The sequence below is a fragment of the Manihot esculenta genome, chromosome 6, assembly GCF_001659605.2.
Source record: "Manihot esculenta cultivar AM560-2 chromosome 6, M.esculenta_v8, whole genome shotgun sequence".
Taxonomy (NCBI): Eukaryota; Viridiplantae; Streptophyta; class Magnoliopsida; order Malpighiales; family Euphorbiaceae; genus Manihot; species Manihot esculenta.
Window position 1 is genome coordinate 678,381 of NC_035166.2, and position 18,207 is coordinate 696,587.

General features: G+C 34.4%; 3 protein-coding genes across 4 annotated transcripts; 1 reads left to right on the forward strand and 2 right to left on the reverse strand.

The window, feature by feature from the left end:
* Nucleotides 1–293: 293 nt before the first annotated feature.
* On the forward strand, nt 294–7,950 carry LOC110617610 (dihydropyrimidine dehydrogenase (NADP(+)), chloroplastic). Its single transcript, XM_021760521.2, has 7 exons — nt 294–795; nt 1,063–1,326; nt 1,412–1,582; nt 2,064–2,176; nt 2,257–2,443; nt 7,423–7,532; nt 7,644–7,950. Exons 1-7 carry the CDS (start codon nt 514–516, stop codon nt 7,798–7,800), a joined length of 1,284 nt encoding a protein of 427 aa, XP_021616213.1. The 5' UTR covers nt 294–513; the 3' UTR covers nt 7,801–7,950.
* A 262-nt stretch (nt 7,951–8,212) lies between these two features.
* On the reverse strand, nt 8,213–11,853 carry LOC110617611 (homeobox protein knotted-1-like 1). Its single transcript, XM_021760522.2, has 4 exons — nt 11,557–11,853; nt 11,226–11,336; nt 8,574–8,699; nt 8,213–8,445 (listed from the first exon to the last, which is right to left on the reverse strand). Exons 1-4 carry the CDS (start codon nt 11,710–11,712, stop codon nt 8,404–8,406), a joined length of 435 nt encoding a protein of 144 aa, XP_021616214.1. The 5' UTR covers nt 11,713–11,853; the 3' UTR covers nt 8,213–8,403.
* A 384-nt stretch (nt 11,854–12,237) lies between these two features.
* Nucleotides 12,238–18,147, reverse strand: LOC110616653 (potassium transporter 25). Of its 2 annotated transcripts, XM_043957816.1 has the most exons (10): nt 17,632–18,146; nt 16,719–16,941; nt 16,395–16,637; nt 16,236–16,283; nt 16,089–16,139; nt 15,254–15,514; nt 15,127–15,179; nt 14,918–15,038; nt 14,576–14,830; nt 12,238–13,424 (listed from the first exon to the last, which is right to left on the reverse strand). In XM_043957816.1, the coding sequence occupies exons 1-10, from the start codon at nt 17,677–17,679 to the stop codon at nt 12,352–12,354; spliced, it is 2,376 nt and encodes a 791-aa protein (XP_043813751.1). In that variant the 5' UTR covers nt 17,680–18,146; the 3' UTR covers nt 12,238–12,351. The 2 variants fall into 2 exon arrangements, with proteins under 2 accessions (XP_043813751.1, XP_043813750.1); XM_043957815.1 differs by having other exon boundaries at nt 14,576–15,038; nt 17,632–18,147.
* Between the last annotated feature and the right edge of the window lie 60 nt (nt 18,148–18,207).

Consider the following 18,207-nt stretch of genomic DNA (forward strand, 5'->3'; position numbering starts at 1 on the left):
AGTAGGCGGTATTGTGTTCTGGGCAATGGCCTTCAATTAGGGTGTGATTGGTTGGATTTCTATGTTGGGCTTAGACCTTTTTGTACTACCCTGCTGATTTTTTAATGCAATAAGATTTGCATGATAAAAAAAACTAATAATAATTATTTAATCTTAAAATTATATAACTAATAATATTTTCATTTTCAAAAAGATATTGAAATGTCAATCTGCTATTATTTTTTTAAATAAAATATTAACCGTTGAATGGATGGAATAATTAAAAAAAAATATAACTCATACTTGACACATGCAAATCCAATAATGCTTAAATAGAATATTCAAAGCTTACAAATCTTGTCAGATCATCCAAATGCAAAAGACGCAATCGATTCCTCCGAATCCACGTTCTCATATCCTTATCATTCTCAATCTTTTTTCAACTCTGATTCATCTTCCATTTTCCTTCTCTTTCTCTAACCCAGATTGATAAATTTTCTGTTTCAATCACTGATCCTTTTTATCCGGTTTCTCATGGCTTCTCTCAGTTTCACCCATCTTAGAGGCACCAACTCTTTTGCTCCTATCAAGACTCTTCCCACTTCTGTAACCACTCAACGTCTCAAAACCGGAGCTGGGTTCTTGAGACTCGTGGCTAATGCTGATCACGCTCAGGGAGAGCCTGATTTGAGTGTTAATGTTAATGGGTTGCACATGCCTAACCCATTTGTTATCGGCTCCGGTCCACCGGGAACCAACTATACTGTGATGAAGCGTGCCTTTGACGAGGGCTGGGGCGCTGTAATTGCCAAAACTGTGAGTGTTCTCTCTTTTGCAATTACATCCGATATATAAATCACTTTCCGTGGAAATTAATGATTTCTGTTCATCGTAGTGAGTTACTGTAGCTAATAGAGCTCTTTTATTTATTGTTCTTGTACTGTAGACGTAGATTGTACTGTGAATTGCTTGCAACAATCAAGATTTTTTTTTTTAATTTCTAATCTCTGTGTTCTAGGAGCTGTTTCTTTGTAATTGTGCTTCTTTTGACGTTGAAATTTGGTCCTTGATCCCAATTATTAGGTGTCATTAGATGCTGCAAAAGTTATAAATGTAACTCCTAGATATGCCCGGCTACGAGCAGGTGCAAATGGCTCAGCCAAGGGGCAGATAATTGGGTGGGAGAATATAGAACTCATAAGTGATCGCCCTCTTGAAACTATGCTGAAAGAATTCAAGCAATTAAAGGAAGAATACCCAGATAGGATTCTCATTGCTTCTATTATGGAGGAGTATGACAAAGCTGCTTGGGAGGAGCTTATTGATCGTGTAGAGCAAACTGGAATTGTAAGCTATAGTAATCCCCTGTTTATCTGACATTCTCTAAACCTGATGCGTTATATAACCTGAGATCCATGCAATTCTTTCTTAGGATGCAATTGAAATCAATTTCTCATGTCCTCATGGTATGCCTGAACGCAAAATGGGTGCTGCAGTTGGGCAAGACTGTGCTCTTTTGGAAGAAGTTTGTGGATGGATTAATGCAAAAGCTACAGTTCCAGTTTGGGCAAAGATGACTCCAAACATCACAGACATAACACAGGTCATTTCATATTTTGCTATTTTTGATGATCATTGAATGTTTAGATTTTATTTCAAAATATATAGATTGGTAAAATGGTAGCTTATACATGTTCTAAGCAATCTGCAGTTCACATAAACGTCAAAGTTACTTTGCATGTATGCAAGTAATTTTGAGTTTCTTTATGCTAGTCTCTTGATTTTGTTGGTCATTTCATTTCTAAGTTCCAATATGCTGTGTACGCTATGCTTACCAGCCATTCAAACAAGAAAACATGTTGCATGACGTATGCATTCCCGTCTTTGATACAAGCAATAAGATGCGATGTGAAGGGCTGGTAATGAGTAATGCATGCATTTTCTGTAGCATTGCAAGTGAAATAGAATTTATGAGCTATTATATCCTCATGCATCTTAAAATATGTTCAATACTTACTGCACATGCATAATTTTGTAGGTTTAGCTTTTACTCATGAATGATACAATTTTTCTTTGTTGTATAGCCAGCTAGGGTGGCACTAAGCTCAGGATGTGAGGGTGTATCTGCCATTAACACCATCATGAGTGTGATGGGAATCAATTTGAAAACATTACGGCCAGAGCCTTGTGTTGAGGGGTTTGTATTCTTAAAAGCAAAAACAGTTCTAAGTTAACAATTACTCTTGTAAAATTTATGTACTTTAATTTTGCTGACAGATACTCAACTCCTGGGGGTTATTCTTCCAAAGCAGTCCATCCTATTGCACTTGGGAAGGTTATGGCAATTGCCAAGATGATGAAGTCAGAATTTAATGATGAACAGTACTCACTTTCTGGTATTGGAGGTGTTGAGACAGGTAGTGATGCTGCTGAGTTTATTCTTCTTGGAGCAAACACAGTTCAGGTAGGCAAGGATAACATTTGTTCTAATTCTTTTGACACTTTCGTTTTGTTTCTTTTCCACAAATAAAACAAGGGATAGCAAAAGTAAGTTCTTCAAAGTATGAATGATGATAACGTATAAAAAATAGGACTCTCGAGGTCGTGACACGTGTACACATGAATCGAAAGTTTTTTCATCTGGTCGGATCGGGCAGTAAGAAGCCCGACTTATTGAGTACAAAGAATTAGACCAACAACACTCCTGACTTTAACAAAAGTTCGGAACAGACAAACTGACTTCCTCAAAGACAGGAGAGGACGGATAGACTGACCTCCTCAAAAGCCCGTATTACAACTAGACTTTGAACGTCGACGTGACCGACCTTAGTAACCAGAAGGAACTCATTTCTATGTAGGTCGAATGAGTTCGGCATGACCTGATGAAGCCAGGATAAAGATACCGACCTCCTATGAGTTAGTCACCTCCTTGGTACAACACAGGCATCATAAGCGCGCATGTAGAGGGTCTGAATCGGCCAGCTCCGTATTTATTATCTTATAGCCCATCATTAATGTACTGCCTCACATACCTGTATAAAAGCATCCCTACCCCATCAGAAGGGGGATACGACATTAGGGACATCAACTTTATTCAAAAGTATTTATTCATTGAACTAACACTAAAAAAGGGATTTATCCTTCTCTGAAAAAGGACCTATCTCTCTCTCTCTCTCTCTCTCTCTCCGTCACATAGAGGGAACCCGAAATCACTATTCTCTTCTCTTCTCTGTTTTATTTCTCTTAACTCCACTAAGTTTCCAGATCTGACTTGAGTGTCGGAGGGTCTTTATCAAGAACTCTTCCAGTGGACCCTGATCGTCTTCTTCATCTTACATGACCCCTTCCTTAAAGCCAAGCATAAAGAGATCTAACGGACCAATCACAAATCGATGATCAACCCAACAAATCAGACATCTGCCTAGGTGTCCTCATTTGGACGCTCCGCTGGACCTCAACATTATCAAGTTGGCACCGTCTATGAGAACGAAGGAGACTATCTTGTCACTGGAGTTTCCAAACAAAATCCGTTGAGATCCACATGACAAATCAAGAAAAGCTAATAGTCATAACAGCAAAAAAGGACCAAAGGAAAGAGAGATGGTGAAAGACCCAAGAATCACTAACGACATCAAAAAATCACACGGTGAAAGTCAAAAAAAGACTGACACCGATGTGAAAAGGGATTGCGACATAAGGGCAATTCGCCTGGCGTGAAATAGAGATGACATGCGCGAGTTAATCAAATTATACAGTTATCTCTTTAGTCCAAAGTATTTTTGTCATTATGACTAGCTTCAAACAATAGTCCTTTTGAATATATGCTTGGGCATGATAATATTTTAGAAACAGTTTAAAAAGCTTTCATCGGTGATTAATATTGGTATGAATTCCTTAAAAAGGGTATTATTTGCTTAAGCATGCTGCTATGAGAATTAAAAGCTGTATAATGATTTATGCATGAGAAACATTATTTATTAGATTCTTTGAAATTATATAAGATGATATAGTTGGACAAAATTACTATTTTGTATTCAGTTGAATTATAAAACTAAATATCTTGTGTTCAAATTAACGAGCATTCTTATTACATATACTCTGTGCAAACTTTTATTTTGCAGATAAATTTTAAAAGCAAGAACAAAGCTAATAAACCTGGAAGTCTCAGCATAAAGCCAGAAGACTTCAATGAAGTAGGTGACCGGTCTCGGAAATAAGACCGCCGATACCACAAAACCGGTTGAGAAGATGAATACCTCAATGAAGTAGGTGACTGGTCTCAGAAATAAGACTGCCAGCATTGCAAAATCGGTTGAGAAGATGATCTCAATGAGGTAGGTGACCAATATAAGACTGCTGACACCACAAAATCGGTTGAGGAGATGAAGACCTCAATGAGTAAGTGACTGGTTCAGACACAAAACCGGTTGAGGAAATAAGACCGCCGATACCACAAAACCGGTTGAGAAGATGAATACCTCAATGAAGTAGGTGACTGGTCTCAGAAATAAGACTGCCAGCACCGCAAAATCGGTTGAGAAGATGATCTCAATGAGGTAGGTGACCAATATAAGACTGCTGACACCACAAAATCGGTTGAGGAGACGAAGACCTCAATGAGTAAGTGACTGGTTCAGACACAAAACCGGTTGAGGAAATGAAGATCTCAATAAGGTAGATGATTGGTCTGAAGACCTTAATGAGGTAGGCGACCGATTTTGAAAATAAGACCGCCGACACCACAAAACCATTTGAGGAAATAAAGATTTCAGTGAGGTGGGTGATCGATCTCAGAAATAGACCGCCGGTACTACAAAACCGACTGAGGAAATGAAAATCTCAATAAGGTGGGTGACCGATCTCGAAAATTGACTTCCGGCATCAAAAAGCCCAGTTGAGGAAAAAGAAATCCGAAAGTAGACCAGCGAGCCAAAGAGCTCGAATGACAAATAGCAAAAGCGCTCGGATGAGATTCGGTGGCAAGTACCAGAAAGGTTCCTCCAGAAGGATCACATATTGACAACACAATGACAAGAGCTGAGCATGCCCACAAGAAATACAAGAAAAAGTCCAAAATTCTCGGATTAAGGTTGGGAGCAAAAAGCCCGGAATCTCCTTAAGAGCAAATAGCCCGGAATGAAGAATCAGGGTTTTGAGCCACAAAATACTTAAGGGCAGATAGCCCAGAGGAGTAAAAACGCTCGAAAGAAGTTTGAGGGCAAATAGTCCAAAAAGCGAATAAGGACGAAAATAGTTTGGAAAGCGCTTGAGGGCAAAAATGTCTGGAAATTACGAAGAGCCAAAGAGCTCGAAAGAAAGAATTAGTGCTAAAAAGCCCGGAGTATCATATAGAGAGCTAAAAGAGCTCGAGTGAAAAATCAAGGCTAAAGAGTTTATTTGCTCTTAAGGAGATGTGGCCGACCTGCTTAAAAGCTCGTATTACAAGAACGTTTTGAAGGCTGATGTGGCCGATCTCAGTAACCGGAAGGAGTTTATTTCTATGTAAGTTGGATGAGTCCAGTACGGCTTGATGAAGCCCGGGTAAAGATGCCGACCTCATAGCTGGTCGCCTCTTTGGTACAGCACAGGGATTATAAGCGAGCATGTAGAGAGTTCGAACCAGCCAGCTCTGCATTTATTATCTTATAGCCCATTATTAATGTGCTGCCTAATACATCTGCACAAAAGTATCACTGCCCCATCATAAGGGGACACAGCACCAGGGGCATCAATTTTATTCAAAGGTATTTATACATCGAACTAATACTAAAAAAAGGAATCTTTGCTTCTCTGAAAATAGACCTATCTCTCTCTTCATCACACAGAGGGAGTCCGAAGTCATTATTCTCTTCTTTTCTCTGTCTTACTTCCCGTAACTCTATTAAGTTCCCAAATCTGACTTGAGCATTGGAAGGTCTCCACTGGGAACTCTCCCAGTGGATCCTGACCGTGTTTTTCATCTTACAGGACCCTTTCTCAAAGCCAAGCATGAAAATGAAAAGACCCAATGGACCGATCATAGATCGATGTTCAATCTAGCGAATTAGAGCCTAGGTGTCCTCATTTGGACACCCCGCCGGATCTCAGCATTATCACAAGTATACAAGCATGAAATCAGTCATTCCCATTAATCTAATTTTTAAAAAAGATGTAGCTTAACTATGTTAATGAGAAACGTTGCAATCCTAACATAACGGGAGGGAGTTGAGGGGTGGGAAAGGAAGGACGAGGGAACGAACTTAACCTTAAGAGCTTGTTTAGCAAGAGGTAGTGGAATGATAAGGTGTTTCTCCCTTGTTCCTTCCCAAAGAGGGGAAGATTAACCTTCCCTTTGTTTACTTTAAAAAGTTGGTGGAGCATCTTGTGGCGCTGAGAAGTGGATTGAAGTAGTCAGGGAGAGTAAGGGAAGTAATAAGCCTAAATAAAGTGCAAGATTGAATGGTAAAAAATGTTTTAATATCATACATATTGTACAAAGTTTGGCCCTACCACAGTTCAAATGGAAGACAAGGACCTCATTATTTAATACCAATTAATGAAATTGAATTTTTGATAATAGCTATATCTCTCCCTCTTTTTATTCTGTTAATGAAACTCCTACAAAGAGTTAAAATTGCAATTTGGGCTTTAAGCTTGCCCAGTGGAAGATGGTGCAAACATCTCTTTAAGAAGTCTCATGCAATGATTTGAAATTGCTGTGAAAACACTGCTATCTTTTTCTAACTTTTTCATGCTCAATGTAGAAGCTTGCTATGATCTAAGATGTATATTTTAGTATTGTATTTTAATATTTTCTAAACACCTATGTGCAAAACGTGATTGCTACACATTCATAATCGTTATTTTGTAGTAATACAAAGATGATTAGATGTAGCTGTCGGTGCACAAATCAAGGGGAATTTTTAGTTCTAATGGTGCAACTTGTGTCTATGAGAGCTCTGATTTAGATTAGAGATATAATTATTTACTGTGGAAAGGATTCATTTAATTATTACCATGATAGTTGCCTGTTATTGGTAGAAGATTTTACACGATATTTGTGGGGCATGTATCTGAATCAAGCTTTTGGTTAATTGACATCTTTGGGATGTGGTTTGTTGGCTTCTGGTAGTTAAATCCTAAATTCCTGCACTAGTTGATTCATTTAAGGCTGATAGAATTTTCTCTTTTCAACCTTTTTCCTGAATATGCAGATAAATATTAAGTTTCAACAAAAAAAGAAGAAGACAAATATTAAGTTCTGAAATTACTAAACTGCCACAAGCATATTGTGTACTTTTTGAAATTTGTACATTACCATATCTCAGATTCTCAAAAATATGTAGGAGGGCATGTTTGGTACAATGTAATTGAATGTGATGACTGAAATGAATTTTAGTTCCTTAATTACATTTCATTTTATCCTACAATCATGAACTAAGATCTTTGATTTATTATTTGAAGGTCTGCACTGGGGTTATGATGCATGGATATGGTCTCGTGAAGAAACTTTGCGATGAATTGAAGGATTTTATGAGAATGCACAACTTCTCATCAATTGAAGATTTCAGAGGGTATGCATTTTATTGGAGAGATCTAACTAACTGTGACTGTTGTGCATAATTTTAGAAGTTTATTTCATTATATTATCTGAACCTCCTGTTTTAATGTTGATGGTTTCTCAGAGCATCTCTGGAGTATTTTACAACTCACATGGATTTGGTACGACGGCAGCAAGAAGCAATTCAACAGAGGAAAGCTATCAAAAAAGGTTTGCAGTCTGATAAAGATTGGACAGGGGATGGTTTTGTGAAGGAGTCTGAAAGCATGGTTTCTAACTAAATTGCCCAAGTACAGTAAGCATTATATGATTAAAATAAGTTGGGTTATGCTACGTAATGTTCTGTTGATATTTCCTCTTGAGCTTGTCCTTTCTTTGAATTGTATTAGATTTGAGAACAGCAATAAATTTTTCTGATGCCTGTCCTTCTAGTAGATGTAAAACAAAAGATTATTCTGCCACTTTAAAATGGAACACATTCTCTTGTTACTTCATACAACTATTTGGTCAAAATGGATTTAAATCTTGGTTGAGGTTGTGGCGTGTCTGGTTCAGATTTAAATCTAATGCTTGTCTAAATGCTGAATCATATATCTACTTTCACAGGAAAGTCTAAACTAAACTCGGATTCCATGTGTCTTGGGTCCATCTACGAATTTTCCCTACTTTTCACTATCATAAAACTGAAAGGAATGAAAGCAAGTGAAAAATAGCATTTTTGAAGAGTGGATTTAGATCGTAGACTGGACCATACTTGAATTTATGATGACTATGATTCTGTTACATGTACTCTCCAAGACAATGGTTTCAATGTAATTAGTAGCCAATATCATAGAAAAACAGACTCTACAAATAGCCGAACCAAGCTAATTTGCGATTAAGACTTAGTTGTTGTTGGGTCTATCATGAGTTACCCTTGCTTCCTCCTGCACAATAATTTGCAGATGCAGAAGTTAGAGCCATATGATTAAACTTAGATTTTGCAAAAGGTAGCTCATGGAAGAATTAGGAGATAGAGAAGAAGAGATGAAATGATATTTTACAGGTTAGTCACCTGATGTCTGGATGTTGTGGTGAGCTCCCTAAGTTGAAGATGCATGCTATTGATGAAAGCTACTGTTTCTTGCTGAGGTTCCTCCATTGCTTCTTTTAGCTTGCTTAAAGCTAAGCAATATGTTTCCTGCATTCCCATCCAGTTCTACTTAATCAGGTGTTTCAACTTATCCATATTCAATGGTTCCCTTATATACGTATACATACGATAATTACTATTAAGTCCCTGAGATTTTAGAAAATTAACTAGTTAATCTTTATTTCAAAATTACTCAATTAAAACACCCATATATTTTATAAAATCAAACTCTTCTGTCCTTCTTTAAAAAATTAAAAAAAAATATTTTTATTTTATTTTCCGATGTATATTCATAAGTCAAAAAATAAATTGTTATTTCAGAAAAAAATTGGAAAAAGATAAATTTATTTTTGTGGTAATATCATTTTAACCTATCAATTAAGGCCCAGTTAATCTCAATATTTCTCATAAATGTGGAAAGTCTCCATTATTAATGCAAATATTCTTCAATTTTCTGGGTTTAAATTAGTTACAAAGTTTAATTTAAGATCAATTTGACCTAAAAATAAAAATTTTTGGATTAAAATTTATTAATTTATTGATTTAGATAAAAAAAAATATTAAGAAGTTCAATTTCTTAATTTTCAGATTAAATTTCTTGATTAGAGCTTAAAGATCAATAACCCTAATTTATTATATTTTATTTTTTAACTAAATTTGAGTTTAAATTGAAAAATTTTAAACTAATTCATTTAAAAATTAAAAATGAATTGAATTGAAATTGAGCATTAGTTCTTGTTAATTATAAAAAAACAATAAATTATTATAATTAACATATATGTCATACATCAGAATTATTAATTATAACAAAAATCAAGATCTCTTTATTCTCACTATCAAAGCCTTAACCTTAACTTAACTTTGATTAATTATAATAGTAATTTAACTATTAAATATAAGTGGATAGTTTCAACTGAATTTTATATATTTTATAACAATAATTATAAAAATTCTATATCAGATATATTATTTTTAATTATTTTATATAGATTAATTTGTGAATCAAATAACATATTTGTTATAAAAATATTTATAATTATTATTATAAAAAATTATCATTGAATTGCATATTTTAACAATTATATTGTTTATATTTAATTTTAATTTTGAAAATTAAATAAAACTACATTTAATTACAAAAGTTTGAATAATTTATTTAAAATTTAAATATTTAAATTAAAATATAAAATAACGCAAACAATTGAATATTTTTCGATCAGTCGATCATTTATATATTATAAGAAAACATTATAATAAAATAATATTTATTATAATGTTAACTTTTTTTTAATTTATCATAATTATAATAAATAAAACTAAATTAAACATAAAAATTTAAAGGCTTTTATTAATTAATATGCAGTCTCTTAATTTAAATTGTATATTGGAAGTAAATGTAGTTTATATATATTATATATGCAATAAATATTTATTATGAATTAATTTATATTACATAAAATATCACATAATGAGGCTTTAGTCTATAAAGTTTTATATTTTTATTAATTTATAATATGTATATAAAAATAGAAATAATGGATAAATAATAAAATTGACAAAAAAACATGATTAAGATAAAATATTTATTTTAATGTTTATTTTATTAATTAAACAAAATTTTAGAGATTTTATTGTAATTTAATATTAACTTTTCAAATCCTTTTTCTAACTATAAAAAATGACAATTTTAAAAGTTTTAATTTATTATTCAGGTTTAAATTTTTAAATATAAATATAAATATAAATTAACGTGGAATAAACCTTCACAAAATATCGCAAAACCTTCTTACTAATACAGTTAATTATAATTAGATCAAGGGAAATGCTTCTTTTTCAGTTAAATGCAAATATATTTGCAAAAAAATTATTTATTGATGGATTATGTATAATTATATTAAAATTTAAATTGTGATAAAAACAATTTAATATTAATATTTAATTAAAATTATAAAAATTAAATTTAAAAATTGGTTATAATTTGAAATGGTTTCTTTGATTTCGTTGGATTTAATTCGTAGCCTTGTATTTGGTCAGTAAATATGAAATATTAAGTAGAAGTACGGTTAAGTATTTGGTCGGTTCGTTTTAAAATCGAACCGAATTGAATAAATTAAAAATTAAAATTTTAGTATTTATAAAAATCGAATCGAATTGATTTTAATCAGAAATCGAATCAAACAGTATCGGTCTAATTTAATTTGATTCGATTCAATTTGATTAATTTAAATTTTTAATAAATTTTTTATTTTTTACACTTTAATTTTATTATTTTAAAATTTAATTAAAATATTTTAATTTTAATATAATTTAATCTTTCCATATTATTGAAAATAATATATTATTATTAGTAATTAATACTATTCAATTTTTTTGATTTTTTTTATCAAAATTGAATCTAACCGCAATAATTGAAATTTTTAAAATTAAAAATCGAACTCAAATTTTAAATTAATTCGATTCGATCGATTTTTCTGATTTGAACTAAATACGGCTCACAGAAATGCATTTAATAATTTGATAAATTTTTTAATTAATTAAAGATATGAAATAGAGAACAACTGAATTTGAAATTACCATGAATTGATCTAGCTCTGGCTGAATTAAAGACCTTGAACTTGTCTTTTTACCAGCAGCTATCTTCTGCTTCACTTCATGACTGTGGTCAGCTTCATCAATGCTAACAACCTTTCAAAAAAAAAAAAAAAAAATTGTACATCGTCAAAATAGTGCTACTTTATTATTTTTTAAAAAAATAAAGAAAAATGAAACAAATCCTAAATTAAGATGTGCAAAAATAATAAAGACTGACCTTCAAAGCTTTTAACTTAATATGGTAATTTGTACAGGAAATGGCTCAATATTGACAAACCCACAAAGAGAATCAAAGAGAAAGAGAGAGAAAGACCTTCAAACAGTCCATATGAGTCTGAACCAAGAGTCCATACAAAGGATGGCTAGAGATTCTCTTCTTGAGAGCCTCAGCCTCAGCTTCTTCATCTTCTCTTTCATTACTACAAGTAGCAGCAGCAGCAGCAGCAGTACAGCTTCTCTTACTCTCCATTTCCTCAAAACAGTAGCTCCAAAGCCTTCACATTCGGTGCAACTGTAGTCTCTATACTTTTAACCTTCTTTTTTTTTTTTTTTTGCTATATTTGCTGCTATATAAGAAAGATGAGTATCTTGAAAGCTAGGTATTCCAATAAGTTGGAATGACCCATGCATGCAAATCTAGTGGTATAAGTCAGTGAAGAGTTTGGCTTTTTATGCTTCATCTCTTTGTCTTTTTACATTGATGAAAGTTACAGTTCAAATGGTTTCTCGAATAATGGGGAAGAGCTTAGCTTTGCTAGTACATTTTCTCTCTTTGTCTTCGTCTTTTCTCACTGCTCATTCTTTCCACTTTTTCTTCCAGAAAAATCCAAATTCGTTACTGTTTTTGTTTAATTCAGATTCTTCTTTTTTATTTTATATTATGACTTTTAACTATTTAATCAGAAATTCTACGGTTCTCGTTCTTGTACCGCAACCAAATATTTTTGTCCTTTTGCAACTCAAAAAGAAAGATTTCATTTTCTTTACTCGCAGCTTATGTTTCGGTTTGAGTCGATTTCAAACCGGTTTTGATTTAATAATTTAAAGAGATTAGAATTAGATTATAGAGTCTATTATAACAGACATCAGTAACATCCTTGTGTACAAGTTATATGGTACAGACAATGCCAACCTCCACGAGAGCAGCATGAGGGATGTTCAATGCCACAGGAGGTTCTCTACAGTTTTTATCAAGAAAAACATAGGCCATGATCAAGAATTTCTTGACGAAATTCGTGTCCTTTCGCAGCTCTAAATGCGACTGTCCTAAGAAATATGCAGTCCCACTTTCCCTGGCATTAACCAGTTCTTGCAGCTCTTCCCTTACACATACCCTCATCCTTGGAGAATTATCAGGCAACATAAATCTTACCTTTTTTCTGCATAGAGGACCAGCTTTCTCAATCAAATCACTGGCTGCACCTTTGTAAGTTTCAGCATTTGCCATGTTTGCAGACCCCACATTAATGGAGTTGTTGTCATGTAATGGAATCAAAGCCTTTCCATCTGGGGATGGCTTCCCAACAATCATCATTCTTCCTTCAGGAGAAATCAGAGACTCTGAATCATTTTCTTCTAATGAAATGAATTCTCCGATTGAACGAATAATCTGCTCCTCAAAATCATCTGTATCCCTGATTTGATCACAGTATCCATATCTTACAATGCATCTGTAGATTTTGTGATCTTTGGAACCAACCCTGCCGATAAGATACCTCTCACTTGGGGGCACATAAGGGATAGGCAGTGACTTAAAAGACACGAAGATCAGCACTTGATGAAATGCTGGAAGATTTGTAATGAAATGCGAGAAGAAAGCTGGGATTCCTGACACTATATCAGTGTAGATTAAACCAATTCCAGGTACTCTACAAACTCCAAGTCCTGGGCTATAATCTGTAAGCCATTCTGTAGGCACCTTGTTTTGTAAATCAAACTCATATTTCTTCTTCGTTCCGTAATGCCATGCGAGCATGACTGTGAAGGTCACTGCTGAAATGACGAGTAGATACCAACCTCCTTTGTGAAAATTCAGCATACATGCTGATAAATATACAGACTCAACAAATCCGAAAAACAGTAAAAAGCATCCTGATATGAACAAGGTCTTCTCCCAATGCAAAGCGATTACAAGAGACATCAAACAAGTAGTAACCACCATTCCAGAAACAATAGCCAGACCTGTCAAGGATTTAATCAGTACATGTTACTTTACACATGACATACTTCACACTTCACAGCGTTAGTTGTATTGATTCTAACTCAACAGTTTCCAAAGTATCACAAATGCTTTAGATGTAATAGAATGTAAAAGAAGCTGATAGAGCAAGGGAAACAACCAAGAAATGGTGATCACAGAATTTAATCAACGGAACAAAATATCAACAGCAACCGGGATACTCAGGCCACCAAAGTTCTGATTGCATTGATTCAGAGAGAAATATTCACAGCAAAAAAAACACGAAACTACAACCAGAGTTCTTAACCCAAGTTTTGCAAGAAAAGGAAAAGAAAAGAAAATGGAAAGAGATATGTTGCAGACAAAAAAACAAGGAAATGACTGGTCCAAAACCAGCCCCAAGATACACTCCTATGCAGAAATAACCCTTCTGCCCACACAAGCAATATTCTTCATAAATCCCCCTCCCCCTAGCTCCTCCTCTTTTACCCTATTTTTAAGAATTTGAATATTCTTCCCTTGTAACTAATTCTAGACAGATGTCCTCCTAAATCAGCATCAGCCAATTCCCATTCTTCATATATTCCTCTCCTTTTTACCTTGTCCATTCTCTTCTAGAATACACCCTAAATGGGTGAGGTGTTCCTCTAGCCTTTCCCAAATTTTCCGCACTATCAGAAGCTAACCACAAGATGTTGAGATTAACTGATCCATTTTGCATTCCTCCCTACAGGCATAAGCCTAGTCCAAATCGTGATCCAAACCCATCTTGAAAAGGAGATCTTAACAATTAGTATGCTTCTTTTCTATTAGTGGGAGATTTAATAAATGATTTTTTTTTTCTCCTGACCATATGCTTAAAGCATTTGAAAGCCCTTACAAGGGCACCATCGGGGAGAGGGGTCTGGGAGACTCTTGTCCCTGGACAAGGAAATGCCATGGGCCATTTGGACAAGATGGCCTTGGCAAATGATGCTATAAAAGTTCTTAGGAAGTTTTGTAGCCTTTCAAGGCATAATTAGTTTCTGGAATTAAATTAGTATTTGGGTGTACGAACTTAGGTTCAACATCATCAAGACTTCAGTATGTTAAAGAAAAAAGAGACCTAAGATAAGGGAAAAAAAACAGAGAAGACGATGGAAGGAAAGCATACCTACTGAAGTTGCAATCCTGTGCAAGTCATGGAAACCAATGGTGACAGTGAGACTGAGTACCATCAATAACCAATTGACATCTGGAATATAAACCTGTCCATGAAGATTATTTGATGTATGTACAACTTTTACTCTAGGGAAACAACCAAGTGCCAGGCACTGTTTTATGATGGAAAAGCTGGCTGTTATTGTTGCTTGGCTTCCAATAACTGAAGCAAGCAGGGACAAGAATATGAAGACATGACCAAGATGTTCTGGATTGGCATTTTTCCATGAGTCAGGATTCAAAATCCCATGAGTCGTAGCCAATAAACCAAATTGAAAGCAATGAAACAACTTACCAGGAACAGATTTACTAAGATGATTAAAATCTTCAGAAGCATGCAAGTGTTTAGATATATATGCAGCTTGACCAGCATAGCAAAAAACTAAAAGTGGATAAACCAAGCAGGCAAATGTTATCTGCATCAAAGTTATCATATAGAAGTTAACGGTATATCTACATTGTCACATTGTATATTTCAGCAGCAAATGCAAGCTGTCACATTACCTGGATTGATTTCTTTGAGAAATGACCCAAATCTGCAAACATTGCCTCTGATCCTGTAAAGGAAAAGAGTTGGATTAAAGTATGCCAATATGGAATGCAACAAGCACTTTAGTCCGTGTTAACTGACCTGCAACACAAAGAAGAATGCTACCTAATGACTTCCAACTCTTCTTGTCAATATTTCTTACAAATTTGAACATAAATACTGGAGAGATTGCACCAAGGATTTTAGGGTTCCAATGGAAAATGTTATATAAGCCCACTCCACCAATGAATAAGATCCATATCGTAACAATTGGTGCAAAAATAAACCCGATTTTACGGGTTCCATAGTGCTGCAGCATGAAAAGGCATACAAGAACAGCACATGCAAAAGCAACTGGCACATCTGAAAATAAAAATAAACAAAGGGAAATATCATAACAAAACAATTCAACAGAACACAACAACATGAACACAATTCAAATGTAGTTTAGCATACTGTTCATTATCAAAATATAATACAGTTTACTAAATAATTCCCATTCCTCACAAAAAATTCTTGCAAAAGTAATGAATATGTCCTAGTAGATCCTACCCAGCAAGTATGTCACTGAATTGGGCAGCATTGAGCTTTTAGGGTAGCTAAGAAGCAAGAGCAGAGATATGAATATCTGAAGACTTCCAAGGATGTTCTCTCCTCAAATAACAAATATATGTCCAGCTATAAGCTAACTAATTGATCAAGAAGTTCAACAAAGAAAAGTCGAGTACCAAGAATCATGGCAAAGAATCAATTCTTAATACTTAAGATTACAGCATCACCTTAAATTGACTCGTTCTTTAATCAACAATTTGAGGGAAGTTTTGAGCAATGGAAAATAAAAATCATCAAACAAAGATTAGAATTCAAGAAGGCATAGAAATAACCAAAAAAGTAGCCAGTGAATAATATCCAAGGTTTCAAAACACATGAATCTTACATCTTTCAATAGCAACTGATATGGAATGTTGTGTCATTGGTGAAGATGAATCTGGAGAAAACCACAAGTTATATGTAAAATTATGAACTGATATTGATCAGAAAGAAAAGTAGTCATCATCTTTATGTGTTCAATCTCATATCTTACATTTAATTTGTGACAACGCTCGTTGAAGACCTGCGAAAGCTGACAATACTGGTAGAGGCATCATCATTATGTCAGTGGAGAAAGCAAGAAGAAAAATAACTAAAATGCCAATCAATTTATCAACACTGAAAAAAATTGTTCTGATGAAGAATCTTGAACCTGAAATTGATGGGGTAAGCACTGCATCACCAATTACCAAACAAGCTCCAAAGAGTGCTGAAAAAAGCAATAGATAGTGACTGCTTCTATATTTTTCAATAGCTCTTCTGGCCCTTGATTCAGCCTTGATCCTGAGAGGGCTTCCCCTTTCATGATGCATGACCTCCTTGGTGCTTCTATCATCTGGAAGCAGACCCACTTTAGCATGCCTGCATAATAATGAGTACAAAGCAAAAGTACCACCTGCGAGAAGTTGTTAAAGTAAGCAACTCTATTGAAATCAACTTTAAATGATCCTTAAAGTTTTTATAGAGTGGTCATTACCCTCTCCATTGTCATCAGCTCTCAGTACTAAGAAAGCATACTTAAGTAAAGAAATGGCGGTCAGAGTCCAGAATATAAATGAGAAGTATTCAAATGCAGAATCTGATTGGAAATCTTCCGTCGGAATTGTCCCAAAGACATATAAAGGGGCAGTACTCAGGCGACCATAAACCACTCCAAGGCTTTGAAATGACAGCATGAGTGTGTGCCTCCATGTCTCCTTCTGTTCATTATCACACAAGAATTACAGATGACAATATCCAGACCATAGACGGAATTCTGCTGATAGTAAGTTCTAAATGTTAATCTATAAGTACTAAATACAAAATCTTCCGTTCTCAGGAAATGGGAATTGACTGCAGTTCATTGCATGTTTTCTCCTCAAAAAATGCAAGTCTTAGAAGCTCAACTCTTTTAAAAATCTATTAGGAAGTGGTCCATGCAGGGATCAGATCAGAGAGATCATCTGTAAGTAATCCATTAAGATTACACCAACTCCATCACTTCTACGTGTAATTAACCAAATGGTCAGAATGATCAGATATATAAACAATCTCCGAGCAGTTGCATCTCTTATATCCAAGAAATCAAATCGTCAGAATCCCATCTCAGTTCAATTACCACACAAATTTTCCTGCAAAGGAATCAGGCTTGTTTCCAAGTTTGCGTTTCATATTATAAGAAAGTTGCCTCAACAAGTTTGCCAAAGTAAATTTAACAAGAGAAGAATCATACACAGATGATTATGATGATGATCCTAACACTCAAACATGATTAAAGACAAGCTAACTACATTTGAACCCAAAAAACAGAACAAAAACCATAAGCCAATGAAGAAGCAGGAAATGGTGGAACACAAGCTGAAACATTCACAGCAACACAGAATTGTCACCCAATAAAGGAAGAAATTTACCTTATGTCTGATGGAGTACGTATCATCAGGATTACCTGCAGGATCCATTTTCCAGGAAATTTTCTGATAAGGAAAATATATATAAAAGAGAAACAAGACAAAAAAATGGGAAATGTTAGCGATGGAAACAATGCAATGTGAAACGTTGTAAACTAGGTGGAAGAGCTTGAAGAGTCTGAGGAAACAGTTCTACTAAAACTTAAATTTTAGTCAGTTATGAGTATTAGCAGCTTGTTTTGATGGTTTATGAGTTTTCTATTATAAGGGTGATGAAAATCGGGAAGGAAATTCGGACTGACAGGGACGGCTTGCATTTTGGAATCATATCATATGATTTTTACATCACATCACATGGCTTCTACGTTCAGGAAACTTTGCTGCACATGGCATTTAATTAATCATTGCAAAGACCTTTCTTTTATCTAATAATAAAAATAATAATAATAGTAAGGATCAAAGCTCAATTTCATCCTCCATTTGTTGAAAAGTTCAGTTTAGCTCATTTTTTAATTTTTATCAAAAATAGCTCAAAAATCAATAAACTTGAGAAATAAAACTTCTTGATTTTTGGACTCA